Consider the following 20363-nt stretch of genomic DNA (forward strand, 5'->3'; position numbering starts at 1 on the left):
AGCTGCGCGATCCTGCCTCAGGCTCCAGGTCTCATGGAGCCAGTGACACGTGCACTCATGAAACGAGCTTTCATGAAGTGAGACCAGGAGGTAAAGAGAGCTCTTGACGCTAAGATACCCAGCTTGTGCAGGAATAATAAGTCACAGAAGAATAAGGACTGGATGGAACTGAGAAGGAGACAAGCAGTGCTCAGGGACAGGGCCGTGGACATCAGGGGCCCCCACGCAGCCATTCGCTCCCTTCTCCAGAGGTCAAGCTGGGCAGAGGGTGGAGGAAGCAGGTGGATAAGCCATAGGACTGACTGGCTCCAGCTGATACTAGGTAGGGTTTTCACATGCTCGCTCCGTGTCAAAAGTTGGCCAATTCCAACCACACTTGGCCAGCACTTGGCCGATGCCAAACAGAAGTAGCCACTGGTGAAGGCAGATGGTGTTGCAACATCCAAGGTCACAGAGGATGGCTTTGCTGAGCCTTCATTTTACTTCTACCCCTGCTGACCCTTCTTTCCTGATTATTAGTCCCTTTTTCTTCTTCTCCAGGAAGTCCCTTCTCGTCTCTGTTCCTTCCTCTATGTACCAAGTACTGACCCAGATAGTTCCACGTGCCATGCATGTCCTAAGCACTGTGGTCATCACGGATACAGTGGACAACAATGCCTGACCTTGTGATCCTAACATCCTTAACCAACTCCTTTCTCTCAGTCTGGGGGCAGGGGCGGGGATTCACCTAATAGAGAACATAGGCAAGTACTGCTGAGAAGTGATGGAAATGAGAGCTGGTGGATGAGACACCTAAAAGAAAAAATGTCCTCCCTGCTCCTGGCACCAGCCTTACCCCAGACCCTCCTAGGCATGTAGTCTCCCCACAAGACCGGTCTGCCCTCCCAGGAAACCTTATTTAATTCTGTAACCCTGACCGCCGGCCCTGAATCTTCCCTTCCTGTCAACAGTCCATTCAACCCAGGAAGACCTGCTGACCTGGCTGGGACAGATTTTGAAAAATATGCACAGTTACCAACATGAGGAAAAAAAAAAACAAAAAACCAAAACACCCTAAGTCCTAGAGGAAGTGGTATATCTGATGTAGTGGTAGAAATCACTTCAACAAGTTGTGGAACAAATGGAAATTTAAGCCCAAGAGATGAAACTGCCAGGGCAGCCGCTGGTGTGTGTGGATGACTCAACAGCACCTGTTGGGGAGGCTGGGAAAATGAACCGTGAAATCCTGATGGCTTTCCCTCCTGGAAGCAACGGCCATGCCTTGCAAATTAGTGAGTGAGCCTGGTGTTCTCAACATCCTGACACGAAACTTTGTGCCTCGTTCTCTGAAGGCTGTGACTCACCTCAGCTACTGGTCAAATGATTCTTACTCAGAGCCCTTGGTTTGTAATCTGGAACGTTAAAGGATCGAGTCAAGGACTAGCCAGATGTCTGCTGCCTTTCAAGATGTTCCTTTGAAATGACTGATTTCAGGCAAGAACTGGTTTTACATATGGTAACCCTCCATTTCTCAGAGTGGTTAACTTCTTGCCAAGCTTCATTAAAGGTTCCCATGAGAGGCTTCAGATCTCAGTGCCTGGACCTGGGCCTTCTAAAATGACTTTCCTCCAAACAACACTTAACTTCCTTTAATTTAGTTAATTAATGGAACTTTCTGAAGAGAACAGCGGCTTTGATCTGAACCTCTTTCTTAGTTTTCTTAACATTTCCGGAAAGGGACAAAGGGGGCTGCCCTTGCAACTGACTAGAGCTACCAGGGCCTCACAACTGTAATCCTTCCTCCAAATCAGGGACCGGATTGCTCCGAAGGAGGGAGGAGCCCAGGAGAGGAAGAAGCCTTGGTTAAAAAGACTGCCCTGGGCATTTTCGTGGGTGTTTGCCCCACACAGAGATAAAAGAGCTAAGGTGGGGCTGCAAAGCAGGCTCTCTGGGAGGCTGGGCCAGCAGTTTGGGAATCCTAAATCATCTTTGCAAATAAACTAACAGGAAACCAGTGAAGGGAATTAGAAATGTTTCTACCTGAGAGAAAGGCTTCTGCAAACAATCGACAAATTCAGATAAAAATGGAAAATGCCAGTCCCACCCAGCAGAACCCTCGTTTTCTTGGCTATTCATCCTCACTGCCATCCACTTAACCAAAGAGCGGCAGCAGCTTTTGCTTTTCAACTTGCCAAGGTAACAAAAACTGTTGCCCTAGCAGCTGCTGGGGGGGGGGGGAAGGTCAGCACCCTCAACCCAGAGCTCTTACCCTTAATTTTAAGGTGGTAAATTAAAAAGCAAGACATTCTGGGTCTTGACTTACTCTTTGCGTTTTTTTCTGGAAGACAAAAGCAGCCAAGCCATCCCCCTTCCTTGTGACTTACCTGGGAGCCGAGCCTCGGATTTCCAGGTACATCGGTGATGTTCCGAGATTGGTCACCAGGGGGCGCTCGAGAGCGGGCTGCCTGCAGCAATACTTTGTTTTCTCAGACTGAGCTGGGAGGGAGGGGGGGTGGTGAGGGAGATGCCGCTGGCTTTAAAAAAAAAATCCTTTTGTTCTCTGAAATCCTGCTGCCTGCCGTTTTAGAAGGCAAAGGTTGCCACGTTACCTGTTGCCAGGTTCCTGCGAGTGCTTGGGGAAAATGTGGGCGACAAAGGTAACGCACAAAGTCCTCGGGCTCGGTGGCTTTCAAGCCCTTTGGCCGGGCTGGGCGCTGACATTTGGAGCGCAGCTGCGGCGATCGGCCCAGCATTGTTGGGTTGTAGTTCTAACAGAGGAGTGGCTGCGTCTGACATCATTTCCAGGCATGGAGTGCCTGGGGCTTTTTTTTCTTTCCTTCTTTCTTTTCTTTTTTTAATGACTAACTTTCTAACCCCCCCTCACACACACACACACACACACACACACGCACACCCCGGTTTGGGACAGTACACGCACTGTGCACGACAAGCCTCACCTCAGGAAGCCCAAGTTTTGTAGCAACTTGTTAAAATAACTCGGGTGCCTCAGGAAAAAAAAAAATCTGTGACTCTGAAACAAACCTTGCCATTCTTCCTCTGAGAACAATGTTGTGTTTGATTTGCAGCAGAAAGCGCTGCTCTCCCCGGCTACTATCGACTGAATAGATCTCGGAGCCAGACAAGCTGAGGCTTGGTGCGTTTGTCTGGCATTAGGAAGTGTCTGGAATACTAGTAACTACCCACTGGCAAGTCCTATGACTACAAAAGTTATTACAGCAGCCCTCCCTCTCTGTCCACATCCCGCTCCGCCCCCTACACCCTCACACAGGCCCTGCTTTTTTCTACTTGACCGAGGAAAGGTTAGCTGTTCCTGCGGTTTCCGTGGAGGATGGCTCTGGTGGAAATCGTTCTCACAGCCTCTTCCCTTGAGCCAAAACTAACCAGGGGGAAGGCCAGCAGCGGCCCGGGTCCCCTCAGAAGCCCCGGCCCCGCCCCCGCGGCCCTGGGATGGCCACCCTCTCCCCGTGGGGCCAGCAGGGCGCGGACCACTGACCAGCACACTTTGGGTGGCCTGTACATGTTGAGCTGTAAATATTTTGAAAGAAGGCGGTTATTTTTCCCCGTGTGGTGTTTTTTGCGGCGTTTCTCCCTTTGGCAGCAGTTTTCAAGCTGCATGGGCACACCCCTTGCTGACCCATCCACATGCATGCATCCTCCTCACCTTTGCCCAGGTCCTGCAGCTGGGAGCCGTCTCCTGGAATTTGTCACAGAAAGCATTAAGCTTTACTGGCCAAGGCATTTAAGGTTTAATAGCAGATGAGTCCAGGTGATTTGAGTGAAGGAAAAGAGGTGGCATTTGGAGGCCAGAGAACACTAACTCTACCACCTCGTAGCTGCATGACTTAGAGCAATCAGTTACCTGCCCTGAGCCTCTGTCTTACCATCATATATATATATGGGTTTAGTGAGATCTCCCTGGGTCTCGAGACCCTGTCTATTAAATTCGCACGGAGCTCCCGTCGTGGCGCAGTGGTTAATGAATCTGACTAGGAACCATGAGGCTGCGGGTTCAGTCCCTACCCTTGCTCAGTGGGTTAACGATCCGGCGTTGCCGTGAGCTGTGGTGTAGGTTGCAGACCGGCTCGGATCCCGCGTTGCTGTGGCTCTGGCGTAGGCTGGCGGCTACAGCTCCGATTCGACCCAGAGCCTGGGAACCTCCATATGCCGCAGGAGCGGACCAAAGAAATAGCAAAAAAAAAAAAAAAAAAAGCCCCCAAAAATAATAATAATAAAAATAAAATAAAATAAATTTGCAGCGCGTTGAATGTTACAAAGGATGGTGATTAGGTTGATCTCACGGCAGATGAAAGTCAAGACACGCTCCATCTCATCATCTTTGTTTTCACCTGGGCTTGTGCTTTTATCCTGGGAACACACCCTGGCCAAACCATCAACTTTTCTGGTGCTTAGTAGGGGGTCTGGCCTGGGGAGTGTGTCACCATGGGGAGCATGGCTCCCACAGTTTGTTGTAAGTTCAGCCCCTCTGGGTCAGCCTGCCTGGAAGCAGCAGCAGCAGCAGCAAACTTCTCTGTTAGGAGTTTTATCTTCATTGGTGCCAAGATCTGTTCCCAGGATGCCAGAACAGTCCTATCTGCTACCAACAGCCTGTGGGTAACTCTCCTGGCTTCCTGCTTTGGCTGTTTATCATCCCTCTCAATGGGCCCCTACTTCTCTGACTCTTTTCTGGGTTCTATTCATAAAGCCACAGGAGCTCTGGCTTGGGAGGCAACTCTGCTCACCACTATACCACCAACGCACACTGGGAGCTCCAGTCTGAAAGAAGTCTTCTCTACTTCAGACCTCCCACTCCCACCCCCCGCAAGGTGATGGTACAGTTGCAGTAACTTCCTAGCCAAAAGATGAGCTGGTCTGTACTTGCACACTTCCAGGGACCGAGAGGTCACTCCCCAGCAAGTTCCCCTATACACTATCTTTGGACAAGTGACTCATAGACAAGTATTCTTTATGCCTCTCTGAGCTTTTCCTTTTGTGGTTTCCCTGTGGGCTTCATACAGCCCAAGTCTAGGCACCCTCTACACGATAGCCTTCGAAATAATTGTAAACCCTGTCTTCCTTGCAAACAACGTGTCCTCTGTCCTTAAGCCATTCCTTATAAGACATGTTTTTCCGCTCCTTGGAATACCCTGCATCTTCTTCTTAAAGAAAGGCCAGAAAAGGCAGCACAGCAATCTTTGTATCCTTTTAAATATTACACATCTATGTAAACATGGCTTCGTAGAAATAGACATGTCGCCTGCCATTAAAACCACAAGTTCACTCTTCCCATCCTGCATTTGTGCAATGCTCCCTTTACGTCCCAAGTTCAGCTCTTTCCACCTTTTTTTTTTTCCCCTTTTGGTGTCTTCACACCATTTCTCTTTCTAAATTAGCCTACGGTTTCAAGTTACCTAATTTCTTCTCAATCTCACAAGCAGTACCTCTGCCCCATCCCCCGGATTTGCAAACCTTCCACAATCAGTGCTTCTCAATCTCTGGTGAGGGACAGTTTATTTGTTTGCTTATTTGATGTTCATTCTGATGCTGATCAATAGTTTGATAAAATGCAATACAAATAAATTACTAGAAGAAGGAAATTTTAAAAACAAAGCCATGCAAAAACAAGCTCACTGTTTTCTTTTTTTTTAGGGGCTGCATCTGCAGTGTATGGAAGTTCCCAGGCGAGGGGTTGAATCAGAGCTGCAGTCACCAGCCTACACCACAGCCACAGCAACACCAGATCTTTCACCCACTGAGTGAGGCCAGGGATGGAACGCACATCCTCCTGGATACTAGGATCCATGAGTTCTTAATCTGCTGAACCACTACGGGAACTCCATGCTATTTTCTTTTATTAGATTCTACTGACAAAATCTCTGTAGAATTGCTATAAAGTTCCTAAATGCTTACTCTGGATTTTCGTGGCATCCCTCTCCATGCAATACTTTGTGAATTGATACCTGTCTTTGGATTACCCTTTGAATAGCCCTGTCTCTGTGCAGAAGTGTGCTGGAAATGCTTACCAACTGGCTCTCTGGGAGATAACTACAGAGTCACAGCACTTGCCAGTTTCCATGGTGTAAACACTCACACCAAGGTCAGTTGCAAGCTATGGAGGAAATGTCACTGAGCACAGACTTGGGGAGGGATTTGCCCAGTTGACTCTAGCACCTTACTGTTAACTCCATTTCATTTTTTTTTTTCTTTTTTAGGGTTGCACCAGTGGCATAGGGAAGTTCCCAGGCTAGGGGTCAAATCGGAGCTGCAGGGTTTCCAAATGAGACAGGTTAGTGGGGGAGGGGGACGCTGGGGCTTTGGGTTGGAAATGCTATAAAATTTGGTTGTGATGATCACTGTACAACTATACATGTAACTGAGTAATAAAATGCTATAAAAAATAAAATAAAATAAATGTTAAAAAAAAAAAAATTGGAGCTGCAGCTGCCGGCCTACACCACAGCCACAGCCACAGCAGGGCTGGATCCAAGCTGCATCTGTGACCTCCACCGCTGCAGCATGTGATAATGCTGGCTCCTTAACCCACTTTGTGAGATCAGGGATGTAACCTGCATCCTCATGGATACTAGTCAGGTTCTTAACTTGCCGAGCCACTACAGGAACTCCCCATTTTTAAAATCTCTTTTTGAATAAAGCAATTCCTTTTGAGAGCTTGGTAAAACTGCTGCTCAGCTGGACCAGATCGCTCAAATCAGGAGACCTCTGCCCTCAACAGAAACTAGACTCCAAGCAGCCGTTCTTTCTCTGGGGGTCTGGGTTCAGTAAGAACAGACCATCTGATGTAACTTGCTGCAAATCCAAGGTTGCTCTGACCATGACTTCTGAGTGGACTCCGGCCACTAGTGAAGGCAGATCAAATCACAGCCTGCTTTGTGGTTAAGAGCAACTTAGGGCAACTTGTTGACATCATTAAGGTGTAGCTGAGCGTTCCCATCGTGGTACAGCGTAAATAAATCCAGCTAGGAACCAGAAGGTTGAGGGTTCAATCCCTGGCCTCGCTCATTGGTTTAAGGATCCAGCATTGGGGTGAGCTGCGGTGTAGGTCACAGACGCGGCTCAGATATGGCTTTGCTGTGGCTGTGGCGTAGGCCAGCAGCTGTAGCTCTGATTCAGCTCCTAAGTCTGGGAACCTCCGTATATCACAGGTGCAGCCCTAAAAAGCAAAAAAATATTTTAAAAAAATTAAAAAATAACATGTAGTTGGATGGCTGCACCATCCATGTATGTGTATATTTTGAAATTCTTCTGTTGTCCTTTTGTGGTTTTATTTGCAGTGCCTTACAGGCTTGTGCTTGTATCCGAAAGCGATGCTAAAATTCAGTAACCAGGAACTGCTAAATAATTCTTCAACATTGTTTTAGAGTATGTGACCCATGAGCTCAGCCACTAGGTACATTCTAACAAAAGGATAAAAAAGTAGGTTTGATCCTTCATCTGTTCTGCATCCACCTGGCATACGTAGGATAACCAGAGTGAGAAGAGTTTAAATGGTTGTCCAGAAAAACCTTCACCACTTCAGGGAAAAAAAAAAAAAAAGATTCCTGGCATTGGCCTTCCTGAGACTTTCAACACTAGCATTATCTCTCTATGCAAACAGAAGAAATACTGAAGAGTCAGCTACAAGCAGAAATAGGATAGGAATTTGTTCTCATTTCTTTTGCTCTATAACATCTTTTTAAAAGAAAGTTCTTAACTCAAATATAAAAACATATCTCTGGTCTCTCTATGCATTACAGTATTTTCTGAATGAAAGTAATGACATTGAAATCTGGAAACCTGGTCCTGCTGACTCTTCTTATAAATGGCTGAAAGACTCTTCAGCCAGCTGGGAGCCAGGGTAGCACCTGGTATGTCCAGGACCCAAGAAGGAGGAAAAAAAGCCAATTTATCTGAAATGAACCAATAAACCTATCAGAGGAAGGAAAGCGGTAATAATGATTACACCGTCATTTCTTTCTCAAGTTCCACCTGGATAAAAGGAGGACTTGCATTTTTTTTACTTATTATTATTATTATTTTTTTTTTTTTTGGTCTTTTTAGGGCTGCGCTCGAGGCACATGGAGGTTCCCAGGCTAGGGGTTGAATCAGAGCTGTAGCTGCCGGCCTACGCCATCGCCACAGCAATGCTAGATCTGAACCATGTCTGCGACCTACACCACAGTTCACAGTATCGCTGGATCCTTAACCCACTGAGCAAGGCCAGGGATTGAACCTGCATCCTCATGGATGCTAGTCGAGTTTGTTAACCACTGAGCCACTCTGGAAACTCCGAACACTTGCATTTTTTAATCAACCTTTTTGAGAGAGTTCCTCTTAAACAAATGAAGTATTTTGCTTACTGCATCTAAGCCCCTCATTCTCTGTTTCTGTCTTGACCAGGGAGGATTCATTTAATTGTGTTTCACCGACCTTGGGCCCCACTCCATCACACACCTGGCGTTCAGACCTCAGTAGATTCAAAATCTCTTGTGGTGCCGAATCATGAGAGTAGAATTTAAACTGTTTTTTTTTTTTTTTAAGGGAGAAGAAATTGTTTAGAGCTTAGCCTTCAAAGCTAGGGAAGAGTGATGCTGGGGGAATGTGGCTCTCAGTTGTCTGAGTTTCTGGAGCAGCATCAAATGCACAAGAACTGGGCAGTGAGAAGGACAGGAATTGTGGGAAGTGTGTTGGGTCTCCTTCTGAGGGCAGTCTTAGAGATTTGAATTCCTTTTCCATCCTATTTGATGGTTGACAGGTAGTACCTCTTTGAGTTTGCTCCAATGACCCTGTCAGAATTGTCCAAGCTCCACACACCAATAAAATCTCATAGTAAAGCCCCTGGGATGTGACCTCATGGCAGATGCTTCCCTAACTCAGAGGGAGGGCATCTCAAATGCTTACCTCCTTAGAAATACTGGGGCAGGGCCAGCCTGTCAGGGAAGCTATGTCCCCAGGGTTTTCCCTGTCTAGTCCAATCCTAGTGGATGCCCAGCTTTGCTGCAGCTGCTCTGAAAGTCCCAGTTAATCTAGGTGCTCAGAATTATCCCTATTGATATGGAAGAGGAGATGATAATAACCACCAGATGGCGCCAAATTGCATTTGGCCCCAGGGAGTGTAACCAACCCTGTCACTAACTCTGCAAATAATGTGACACCCCCCATCCCCAAATCAAAGGTATCATGTTGTAGCAGGATTTTTACTATAAATCACGGCAAATGATATGGTACCATATCTGGCTATGTTGTCCTGTTTGGATTATCCACACTGAGAGAGGAAACTGGGGGCAGCTAACAGCAAGCAGAAAATAATTCAAAAGATCAGAGATTTGATGTTGGAAGGCAGCATTTAGTTTCTTTGGAATATGGGTGGGCCGAATGTCCTAAAACCCATTTTGGACAAAATAGTGAATTCACATTGTAGAGACTTGTCTAAGGAAAGTCATAAGATAATCTAGTATCCTAGGTTAAAGATGCTCACTCCCCATCCCACCCACTCTGGTCTGCTGATGAGTCAGTGAGACTGCACAATATCCCCTTCACACTTCTCAGGAAGCAGAGGGAGGCTCCTCAGTGGTTGCATTGCCTGAAATGCAATCAAGTGAGGGGAAACACCAGCTGTGCACTGGTTTGCATCCCTGGGCCAGTGGCTTCCCTGTGGCTGATGGGAGAACCTGAACCCAGCTGACCCTGCTCCTGGCAGGCACCTTAGCTAAAAACTAAGCTACTGCTGAGCTCTGTTCAGTTTCAAAGATGCATTCATGCACAGCAGATATGGAAGATTTTCCTGGGGGAGCCTTGCCAGTCCCAGGCAACTGTGAGGTGACTACACCTCTGTTATTTACATTACCCTCCATATTTAGAGCACATCTGACACTGTAATGTGACATCTCTTTTCCTTTTCATGCACATTTCCTGTAGGGTGCATTTCTTTTCCTTCAACTCTTAGAAAATCCCTGGGAAGTAGCCAGACATTTCTGTCCCTAACTTTTATGGTTAAGGAAATTACACCAAGTCATAGGGCAGGACAGTGAAATAGGGTACTTCTGTTCATTGTCCATAATAGGATGCTTTTTTTGAGCAGCCTCAGGAATGATCCTAAATTTTGAAGCGAGTAATTAGGTGAGATGGCCTGAGTGGCAGCTAGAACGGCAGGTAACTAGTTGGAATTGTGTGGTCAGGACTAGCTAATTTGGTGCTAACAACAATCCCTCTGGCTGTGAGTGGAAAAGGCTGAGAGAGGGGCTGGGGCAGTGATGAAATCACAGTAGTTCGAAGCATTTTTTAAGGGGACTGAACAAAAGTCTGTAGAAAGGAAGAATTAAGGAATTGTTAGGGAATTGTTCTTCATCGGCAGGCTGTTCCTATTTGGAAACTTCATTCTTTTTGATCTGTATCTTCCTACATTTTGCCTCACAGGAGGAAAGCTGAAAAGCAGTGTGTACATCTTCTTCAAGACCCTGGGGTCATCCTCAGATGCTTGGAGAGAGAGGCTGCAGGCTTCTCCTGCTGAGCCTCAGAAAGAACCAGGCCTTTGGGCTGACCGAGCTGCCCTGAAGGGCAGCCCTTTAGGGGGTGGGTGCCTACTGCCCCCCCATCCCCCAGCGCAGGCTGATCTCCCAACTAAAGGGTACATTTATTTTATAACAGGAGCCGTGTGTGTGTGTGTGTGTGTGTGTGTGTGTGTGTGTGTGTGTTTGGTGTACTCCCTCTCAGAGGACAGTTCTGCTCAGAAACAACAAAATTTATGTAGTGAGGACCTATCCAGAAAAGGGAAGAAAGGAAAGAGAGAGGGAGAGAAGGAAGGGAAGAAGGAAGGGAGGAAGAGAAAGAAAAAGGAAGGGAAAAAGAAAGGGAGGGAAGGAGAAACAGTATAGATATAAGTGAGTTGCAGGAAGTTTTGACTCTGTGCTTAGCCTCCCCCACCCCCACCCTCCCAGGCATTTTGTCCTGTTCTTAGGATTAGAACACACAGGCTTGCAACCTCTTTGCTTTCCTTTTTCCTTCTTTCTTTTTTTGATATCCTTTGTCAACTACCACCATCTTCTCCACTGAGTTACTTGGTTCCACATTAGCTGTGGTTAATATTTTCCTGAGATGGCAGAGACTCCCCTGGCCATAGCCATGGTCTATGTTATTTCTCAGGGGGCACTGTGGCCCTGGGAAGATGACTCCAGATGGCTAGCCATGTCTGTTTTCTGTCAATTCATATTAATCTCCATTTCAGGAACATCCATCTCAGAGATGGGTCTTTTCTCATTCTCTTTCCCCTTCAGTCTTGCGGGAGGGGTGTCATGTTTTGGGGGGCCCCATATCCTCGAAAAGCGGGGATTTCACTTAGTCTATCAACAGACCTGTTTTCACGTTCAATGTCTTGGTGTGTTTCATGGGCCCCAATTTCCAATGGGTATCGGTTACAATATCGGAAATGAAAACCCATGCAGAAATCAGTGTCTTTGTTTTCGCTGTCTTCCAGTGTCATCTTGCATTACAACATATAAGAAGACACCACCTCCAGTCCCACCCAGAACTACCACGAAACCTTTCATTTCTATCACAGCCCAGAGTAGCACAGAGTCTGCCCAAGATGCCTACATGGACGGACAGGGCCAGCGAGGGGATATTATCAGCCAGTCTGGACTGAGCAACTCCACAGAAAGCCTGGACAGTATGAAAGCTCTGACAGCCGCCATCGAAGCTGCAAATGCCCAGATCCACGGCCCTGCCAGTCAACACATGGGCAACAATGCTGCTACCACCAGCGCTGCAGTCACTGCAGAGGACAGGAAGAAGGATCACTTTAAGAAAAATCGATGCCTGTCCATCGGGATACAGGTAACAGCCTCCCCTTCTGTCCTTTGAAATAGGGAACCTAAAATGAAGAAACGTAACCTTTTTTCTCCCCCCAAATTCACTATCCTGCCATTTTGGGTGGTGTGGCTCTTGTAGGACCAGATCCTCTGTTTATTGCCTCTGGACCCTCCTACACTGTTAAATGTGATTTTGAAAAAAATTACGAAGGTATTTTGTCTATAGACATTATCAGCATCTTTGTCCCCCCAAAGATTCCATCGTTTTTTTAAATTGAAAGATACTTGATTAGCAGCTTTTATTTTTGTTCTCGAAAATTGACCATGGTGAGACAAGGGGAAGATAAACAAACATGAACACAATCAGACAGAAGGTGCCTTCAATTTTGATTCTCAAAAAGTGCATATTTTGAGTCTCATAAACGGAGTGGGCATCCAAGAATAACCTGGGTTATTGCGTTGTGTTACCATGTGTTCGACACTCTTGAGTAACCATATGAGAACAAAAATGTGAACCACTTCTCACAGATGGGAGCAGGATGGCCACTGAAACCAAAGAGACAGAGAGTGTGAAAAGCAATAACTCACATGGCAGCACCATAAGGAAAGACTGTGCACCAGGATCGGCAGAACTAGGGCTATTTAATCACGCCTGTCATTAAAAAGGTGGATAATGCAGCAGGTTTCTCAGTTCAGTTCACTGTTTTCTGCTGCCAGATGATAAGATCAAACTGATTCTTGCTTGGTTTTTATATTGGCTCAGCTTGGCATATAACCTGTTAGAAATTTCCCTCCATCCATGAAGAAGAGTCATTCTTCTCCACCGCCCCCACCCCCTGTTTTTGTTGGGCTGCGCCATGCTGCAGGTGCCCTTGAATAATAACTTCCTGACATGGTGTCCAATAAATCTATCCACACTGAACCAACTCTAAGGCACATCCAAGAGCTAAGCGTGGGGGACGTTTTCACAGTGATGATGTATGTTCACTGTCCATTCTGCAGAGTCCACTTTTAAAGGGCAATTAAACTTTCTTTGGTAGCAGTGAGTCAAATGCTCTTTTATAACCTAGAGGTTACCATGGCACGAGTTGTTAAGTTTCTGAAAAGAACTTGTAGCGCTGGTGCTTGGGACCAGATGACACCGCAGGAGGCTGGGTCTTCACCCCCGCCTCCACCTTCCCCACCCCTACCCCTCTCCCAGAAACTAATTCCCTCCCACTGCCCAGAGGATTCTGAGGAATGGGGAAGAGCAGAGGTTGGTCCTCTGTGTTGTCCTAGGCAAATTATTTAATCTTCCTGAGGCTGTTTTTCTCATCTAGCCCACAAAGGATTATTTTGAGGATTGAGTTTACAAAATCCAGCTTCCTGTGTGGGTTTCAGGATGATGAAAAAATTCCGGGGGTGGATAGTGGTGATGGTGGCACAACAATGTGAGTGTCGTTAATGCCACTGGAACTGTACACTTAAAAAGGGTTAAAACGGAGAATTTTATATTATGTATATTTTACCACAATTAAAAAAAAATCCAGGAGATCCCTTTGTGGCTCAGTGGTTAATGAGCCCGACTGGGATCCATGAGGACACGGGTTTGATCTCTGGCCTTGCTCAGTGGGTTAAGGATCCAGCGTTGCCATGGGCTGTGGTGTAGGTCGTAGACATGGCTCTGATCCTGCCTTGCTGTGGCTGTGGTGTAGGCCAGCAGCTGTAGCTCCTATTGGACCCCCAGCTTGGAAACCTCCATATGACACAGGTATGGCCCTAAAAAGCAAAAAAAAAAAAAAAAAAAAATCCATCTTCCTAACTGGCACTTTATTGGCACCTAATAATGATGGTTTTCTTTCACTTCCTTAACATTTACTTTTTTTCTTTATTTTACATTATTTTTTAATAGATGATATATTCCTATGGCTCAAAATTCCAACATTATAAAAAGGTGGTCAGTGACCAGCCTCTCTCTACTTGCTGTTCAATAGCCAGTTAGTTCTCCTTTCTGGAGAAAATCAATTTAACCAATATTTGCAACTTCCCGAAGGGATATTTGCATGTATTCAAGCCAATAGATATTTTATTTATTCTATTTCCCTTTTTTTACCCGGCATATACCTCACATTAGCCTATATCTTGCCTTTTTTCACTTAATATAAAGGTAATTGTTTTATCAGTTTTGCTGTTCATTTTATTGACAAGCTGCTGTATATCTATCTTAATCACCTCCCTGGTCTGAAGGTTGGTCTTATAGGTTACTTTCCAAATTAATTCTTAGAATAAAGCAGTCATAGGAGTTCCCATTGTAGCTCAGCGAGAACAAACCCAACAGATGAGGATGCAGGTTCGATCTCTGGCCTCACTCAGTGGGTCAAGGGTCCGGCGTTGCTGTGGCTGTGGCGTAGGCCAGCAGCTGCAGCTCTGATGTGACCCCTAGCCTGGGAACTCCCATATGCCACTGCAGCCATTTAAAAAAAAAAAAATGACATCCAATTTATATTATTATCACTTTCACCCGGTATGATGGAACTATTCTGAAATTCATAAATAATGGTGGGGAGAAAGTCTTTGTTTCAGAGACCACCCTGCATCTTGAATATTTGGATATTTTAGTGAGCAAAAGAAATGTTCTTCCTCTCCCTCCAATCATTGTTCACAGCTACAGAAAGTAGAAATTAGATGAGAGCATACCATACTTTATATGGTTGCTTCATTCAGCCCCTACAGCCACCCTATGGCATAGATGGTCTCATTATCCCTACCCCAGAAATGAGCGCAAAGACAAGTTCACACAACTTATGTTGACAGAGCCCAGACTGTACCTGGACATCTAATGTGAGCACATTATCCTGCTTCTTTGTTGGAGAATAACATGTCAATTAAAATTTAGGGTACAAAATAGTCATCAAATTTCATTACACTGTAACCCAATTTAAATCATAGTCCCCCAAATAAGTGATATTAGGACCTTAACCTCCTTTTCACACTTTACCTCTTTAGGGTCAGAGTTTCCACACCTCCCTCAACATTTTAAATTTAATCCATATCGAATAGTTAATATTATAATCATCGGTTTTGCAATCTGGGTGAACTTAGGTCAATTACTTAATAGTTCCCTCCTCTGGAAAATAAGAATAATAATAGTTGCTATTTCATTGGGCACTTTATAGATTATAATAAAGACTAACAGAGATAATGTATGTAAGGTTCACTACATAGCACCTGGCATACTAAGGGCTCAATAAGTAGTAGGTTTAGTTATTATATTAATATTATCCTTCTTTAAAATTATGATCAACCAAAAACACAAAATTTATATCATCTACCATGAGAGTTCTCAGTTTTTTTCCAGGACAGAGATTTAATTAACCCTGCAGGACTTCCCGTGTGGCTCGCAGCATAACTACTCGGCATTGCTTCTACAGTGGCCATGGCTCGACCCCTGGCTTGGGAACTTCCATATGCCGCAGGTGCAGCTACTTGTTAAAAAAAAAAAAAAATTAACCCTGCAACATATTTAAAATTTTTGAATGCCTCTTCATAAGTTTAGGTAGATCACCCTAGCCTATATAAGAGAGGGGACATTGTTCAATATTTGGATCTAAATAAGAAGATTAAAGTCACAGAAATAAATTTACATGGCAATGTCTAAAGCTTAAGAAGACAACACATTGGGAGTTTCCCGGTGGCCTAGGAGTTAAGGACTCAGCAGTTGTCACTGCTGTGGCATGGGTTTGATCCCTGGCCTGGGAACTTCTGCGTGCCCTGGACAAGGCAGAGAAAGAAAAAAAAAAAAGACAACATTTTGATGCAAATAAGTCTGGATAGGTGGGTCAAGCCTCAAATGGGGTACATCCTCCATTCTCATCCTCGGACCCCTGCTTCCTTTCTTCCTTTCTCAGTGCATTGAGCATCATGGTTCTTAAAGGAAATATCTATAATGCGTCTTTTGAAAAAAGTTTCATTGGGTAATTTTGTGAGTACCCCACAGTGTAAGGCTGCAGCATCCTACTCTGGCTGAGATCCTAAGGATTTTTAATTTACATGAGCATAGCCATATGGAATCAGTTAGAATCCCATTCACCCAGAGGTGGTTTAATACACAAAATTGGTTCTACAGGAATGGGAAGGCTGAGAGGGTGATGCAGGGAGTGCAGTAAGCAGTCACCACTCCTTGGACGAAGGGAGCAGAAGTCTAAAGCAAGGGTAACCAGAATGTAGGGACTCAGAGGGGAGGCCCAGATAACCAGCTCCAGACCACAAGAAGAACGTGGCCACCTGATGCCTAGACTTTCAAGGGAGCAGCTGGCGCACAGGCTGTTGGGATGGAGCCTGGAGCCACAGCTGCCAGCACAGGGTGGGAACAGAAAGGAAGCCCCTCCTCTCCTCCAACCTTCCTTTGTTAGAACCTAACTGAAAGCTGGCCAGCAAGGGAAGCTGGGATATGGAGTCCTCAGTGTCCGGGCCCCTGTGCCACAGAGCAGCTGGGTAGAGAAGATGGGCTTGGACCTTCTAGACAAAAAGAAATTCACCAGAACAAGGCACTTTGTCCGGTGGGTGAATAAATGTGCTATTTTTGTGAGGGAGCAGGAGTGTGTCCAAAAGCCCAGGGTGAGTGTGGTGAATACGTAGTCTTGGTTTCCGTGTTCTGTTAGGGGGGGCACCTCACGGCCCTAAGCCTGATGCTAAATAAAATACTTTAAAAATATGTATTTCTATAGAAGATGGCTCCAAAATGCAAGTCAACTACTTTGATGTTTTTTTCTGGTATTCTAGTCCTGGGCAGGTGGGAGAATTGGATTTCGATCTTGTGGCTTTGGATTTAGAGCAAAGCTGTGCGTCTTCTAAAAAGTCAAGGGTAACATTAATGGTAATTTTTGTTTGTTTTTTCTTAAAATGACAAAATAAATAATACATAGTACAGTATTTTTGTCAAGGTCAGATGATATAAAAGTATACAGAACAAAATATGAATTCCCCCTTCTTTCTACCTCTAACTCCTGTTCTCCCCAGAGGTGGCCCATGACTGCAGCTGGTTACATCATCGCTTAGTCTTTCAAGAGTAATTTCAGCTACAAATGAGTTTCACATACTAGCTTTAGACTATAACTCCTCCACCTCCAGATGTTAGCTTGTGACGTCGGTCTATTTCATTTAACTCAAGTTGCAAAACAACCTAAAAGAGCTTTTTAAGCTTAATCTTTCACATGATGTGAAATGCTATTCTTTCTCATTCTTTGAATCAAAAATAAAGTTGTATGAGACTGTACTCCTAAGATTCACTTGTTTCCTTTAATACCGGTCCAGTACCATATAGACATCTATTTCATGCCCTGTCTGAAGAGATAAGTCCAGCTGCAAATGGCAAAACTTGCCTCAGCCAAGTTGAATAAACTCTTTTTTTTTTTTTTTTTTTTTTTTTTGGTCTTTTCTAGGGCCGCACCTGCGGCATATGGAGGTTCCCAGGCTAGGGGTCTAATCAGAGCTGTAGCTGCCACACCTACGCCAGAGGCACAGCAATGCAGGATCCGAGCCGTGTCTGCAACCTACACCACAGCTCACGTCAATGCTGGATCCTTAACCTACTGAGCAAGGCCAGGGATCGAACCCGCAACCCCATGGTTCCTAGTCGGATTCGTTAACCACTGAGCCATGACGGGAACTCCGAGTAAATTCTTTTAGAACAGTACAATCCAAATGAATTGTTACTATGATTTGAAAGAGGGCTTTGAGAAATAAAAAGGTCACATTATCTCTGATTCATAATCAACTCACTCATAAAGAAGGACTGTGAAAATCAATCGATTGTATAGACAGAGTCTCTCCTGAATCAAGTTACTGTCCTCCTGAATTCTCTTCCTAACCAGGCCTTGACTTTTGTGCTTATATGTCCATCTTTGCATCGCCCCATTTTAGCGAGGATCCTGGTAAATAAGTTTCCCAGAATCCTGAGCCCTGATCACCCTCTGTATCTGATGGGCTCTTCATCTCTCTCCATCTTCCTGGTGATGTCAGGTCACCCTGGCCTGTCCCCAGACCTAACCTAAATGTTAGGTGAGTTTAGCCAGAATCCTCCCCTGAATCCTGAATCCTTAATGTTTGCTCTGAGTACTTTTTACCCCCTGACACACACCTTGCTCCTTGGAAATAAATTCCCACTTTTCCTTGTTAAATATGGAATCGAACCCATCTCTCTCTTCTACAGAAAAACCCTGCTGTGGTTGTGCCCATACCTATCACAATAGTCCCCTTGAACAAAGCCTGCCTTTCCATTCTTTAACTGGTGTAAAAAATAACTTTATTTATTTATTTATTTATTTATTTATTTTTGGTCTTTTTGGGCTGTACTCTTGGCATAGGGAGGTTCCCAGGCTAGGAGGTGAATCGGAGCTGTAGCTGTTGGCCTATGCCACAGCCATAGCAATGCAGGATCTGAGCTGTGTTTGCAGCCTTCACCACAGCTCCAGCAATGCTGGATCCTTAACGCACTGAGAAACAGCAGGGATTAAACCTGCATTCTCATGGATCCTAGTCGGGTTTGTTTCCACTGAGCCACCATGGGAACTCCCATAAATCACTTTTTCTTTAGCAGTATTCGACTTCATAAACTTTTCTTTGATGTCCTTGTAATCAGAATGACTGCATATTTGGGAAGAGATTTTTTTAGAAGAAATTATGACAAAATTAATGATCCCAAAGAGATAATTTTAGAGGATTCCAAAAAGAAGGAATATTATTGTCATGTTTGCAATCATCATGCATTAAAACTAGAAATCAACACTAAGCAGGTAACAAAATCTAACCATTTAAAAATATTAGATCTTCTAAATGGCATTTGGAGTAAAGAGGAAATGGAGGAGTTCCCATCATGGCTCAGCAGAAACAAATCCTATTAGGAACCATGAGGTTGCAGGTCCAATCCCTGCCCTTGCTTAGTGGGTTAAGGATCTGGAGTTGCCGTGAGCTGTGGTATAGGTCAAGACGGGGCTCAGATCTGTCATTCCCATGGCTGTGGCCTAGGCAGGCAGCTGTAGCTCTGATTAGACCCCTAGCCTGGGAATCTCCATATGCCACAAGCAACCTAAAATGACAACAGCCAAAAAAAAAAAAAGGAAACAGACATTATTTGGAAATGAATGACAATGACATCGCTAGAAATCATCTCCATGGGCTGGGGCCATAGCTGTGATCTCAGAAGAATTCATAAGCCTATGCTCTTTCATAATTAAGCAAGAAATATTGAGGTATAAACACAATAGTCAGTTCACTCAACTAGAAAAAGAACATTTTAAAACGAAGAAATTACTAATAATGAAAGTGGAGATAAATTCATTAGGGAAAAAAACAGAGCAGTAGAAATAGACTAAAATAAATTAAAACAAAGTTGGTTCTTTAAAAGACCTAATAAGTAGATAAGTCTATTTATTGAGAAGGAAAATACAAATCAAATATTTGGAGTGAGAAAAACTTCTTAAAACACCTAAAAGATTCTTATGATAATTTTATGCAGGAAAATTTTAGAGCCAAGGTAAAGTAAACAAACATGTAAATTACCAATATTAATGCAAGAGGAAATATAAAATCAGGGAGAAGAAAGCTAATAACCATAGAACAAATTGCAAAAAAATATATACCTTCCCCAAAATGTTACAGGTAGATGATTTTACAGAAAATGTTATAGATTTCTATATCTTCTACACAAATATTTCAGGATATGTTATTTAAGAACTAAATAGAAAAAAAAAAAAAGAAAGCATAAAAGCAAATACAATAGAACTTTAAAAACTATGCTCAGGGGAAAGAAGGCTTTTCCAAACCATAAAATCTAGATTGCCTACAAAGTAATTTAAGATTCTCTACTATGAAGGACAAAATTTAAAAGACAAATGATAAACTGGGAGAAAATATTTACAGTATATATAACCGGGAAAGGGTGTAAGGGTAAGAGATGCCATAAGTAAGAAAATAAACAACTCAATAGGGAAAACAGAAAAAACTAGCAAAGGATATAAATAGGCAAGTTACAGACTAAAATACAAGAGGCTGATAGATTTTTTTTTTTTTCTTTTAAGGCTGCACCTGTGGCATATGGACATTTCCAGGCTAGGGCTCCAATCAAAGGTACAGCGGCCGGCCTACACCACGGCCACAGCAACTCGGGATCCGAGCCACATCTGTGACCCACACCATAGCTCACGGTAACGCCAGATCGCTGACCCACTGAGCGGGGCCAGGGATCAAACCTGCATCCTCATGGATACTGTCGGATTTGTTTCCACTGCACCACGACGGGAACTCCTGAGGCTAATAGATATTTTTAACCTGTGATATTAGCACAAATTTTAAAGTTTGCCAATATTTAATGTTGGTGAGGATTTGAAAAATGGATATTCCCATGCTCTGAGAAATGCTTTGAAGAGCAATTTATCAATATCCTTTACAGATGAACAAGCTCAGTACTTCCATCTAATCTTTCTACTTCCAAGAATTTTTCCCAAACGACACTTGCAAAATTGTTCTAAAGATACATATGAAATATTCATTACAATACTAAACGTAATAGCAACAGAGAGAAAA

General features: G+C 44.3%; 2 protein-coding genes across 43 annotated transcripts in view; one reads left to right on the forward strand and one right to left on the reverse strand.

Annotated features, from left to right (window-relative positions):
- LOC146402737 (uncharacterized) overlaps positions 1-3167 on the reverse strand; it is a 409060-nt gene extending 405893 nt beyond the window's left edge. For 2 of the 6 annotated variants that reach the window (XR_014807690.1, XR_014807689.1), the window contains exons 1-2: positions 2937-3167; positions 2364-2475 (exon numbers count right to left, since the gene is read on the reverse strand). Coding sequence is in view for 2 of the 6 variants with exons in the window: in XM_084964290.1 (XP_084820416.1) it covers positions 2364-2475; positions 2589-2778 (302 nt within the window). In the remaining 4 variants the exon portion in view is untranslated. Of the gene's footprint in view, positions 1-2363; positions 2476-2588 lie in introns of all 6 variants that reach the window. The other 4 variants (XR_014807687.1, XR_014807686.1, XM_084964290.1 and 1 more) reach the window with 4 other exon arrangements.
- DLGAP1 (DLG associated protein 1) overlaps positions 1-20363 on the forward strand; it is a 1399633-nt gene that overhangs the window by 1330512 nt on the left and 48758 nt on the right. For 30 of the 37 annotated variants that reach the window (XR_014807681.1, XR_014807682.1, XR_014807680.1 and 27 more), the window contains one exon: positions 11468-11826. Coding sequence is in view for 33 of the 37 variants with exons in the window: in XM_084964262.1 (XP_084820388.1) it covers positions 11468-11826 (359 nt within the window). In the remaining 4 variants the exon portion in view is untranslated. The remainder of the gene's footprint in view (positions 1-11467; positions 11827-20363) is intronic. The other 7 variants (XM_084964276.1, XM_021097725.2, XM_021097726.2 and 4 more) reach the window with 1 other exon arrangement.

Source organism: Sus scrofa, chromosome 6, assembly GCF_054392235.1.
Source record: "Sus scrofa isolate SSC_HxYL_T2T_F1_AM1 chromosome 6, Sscrofa_HxYL_maternal_Yorkshire_Landrace_v2.0, whole genome shotgun sequence".
NCBI classification, from domain to species: Eukaryota; Metazoa; Chordata; class Mammalia; order Artiodactyla; family Suidae; genus Sus; species Sus scrofa.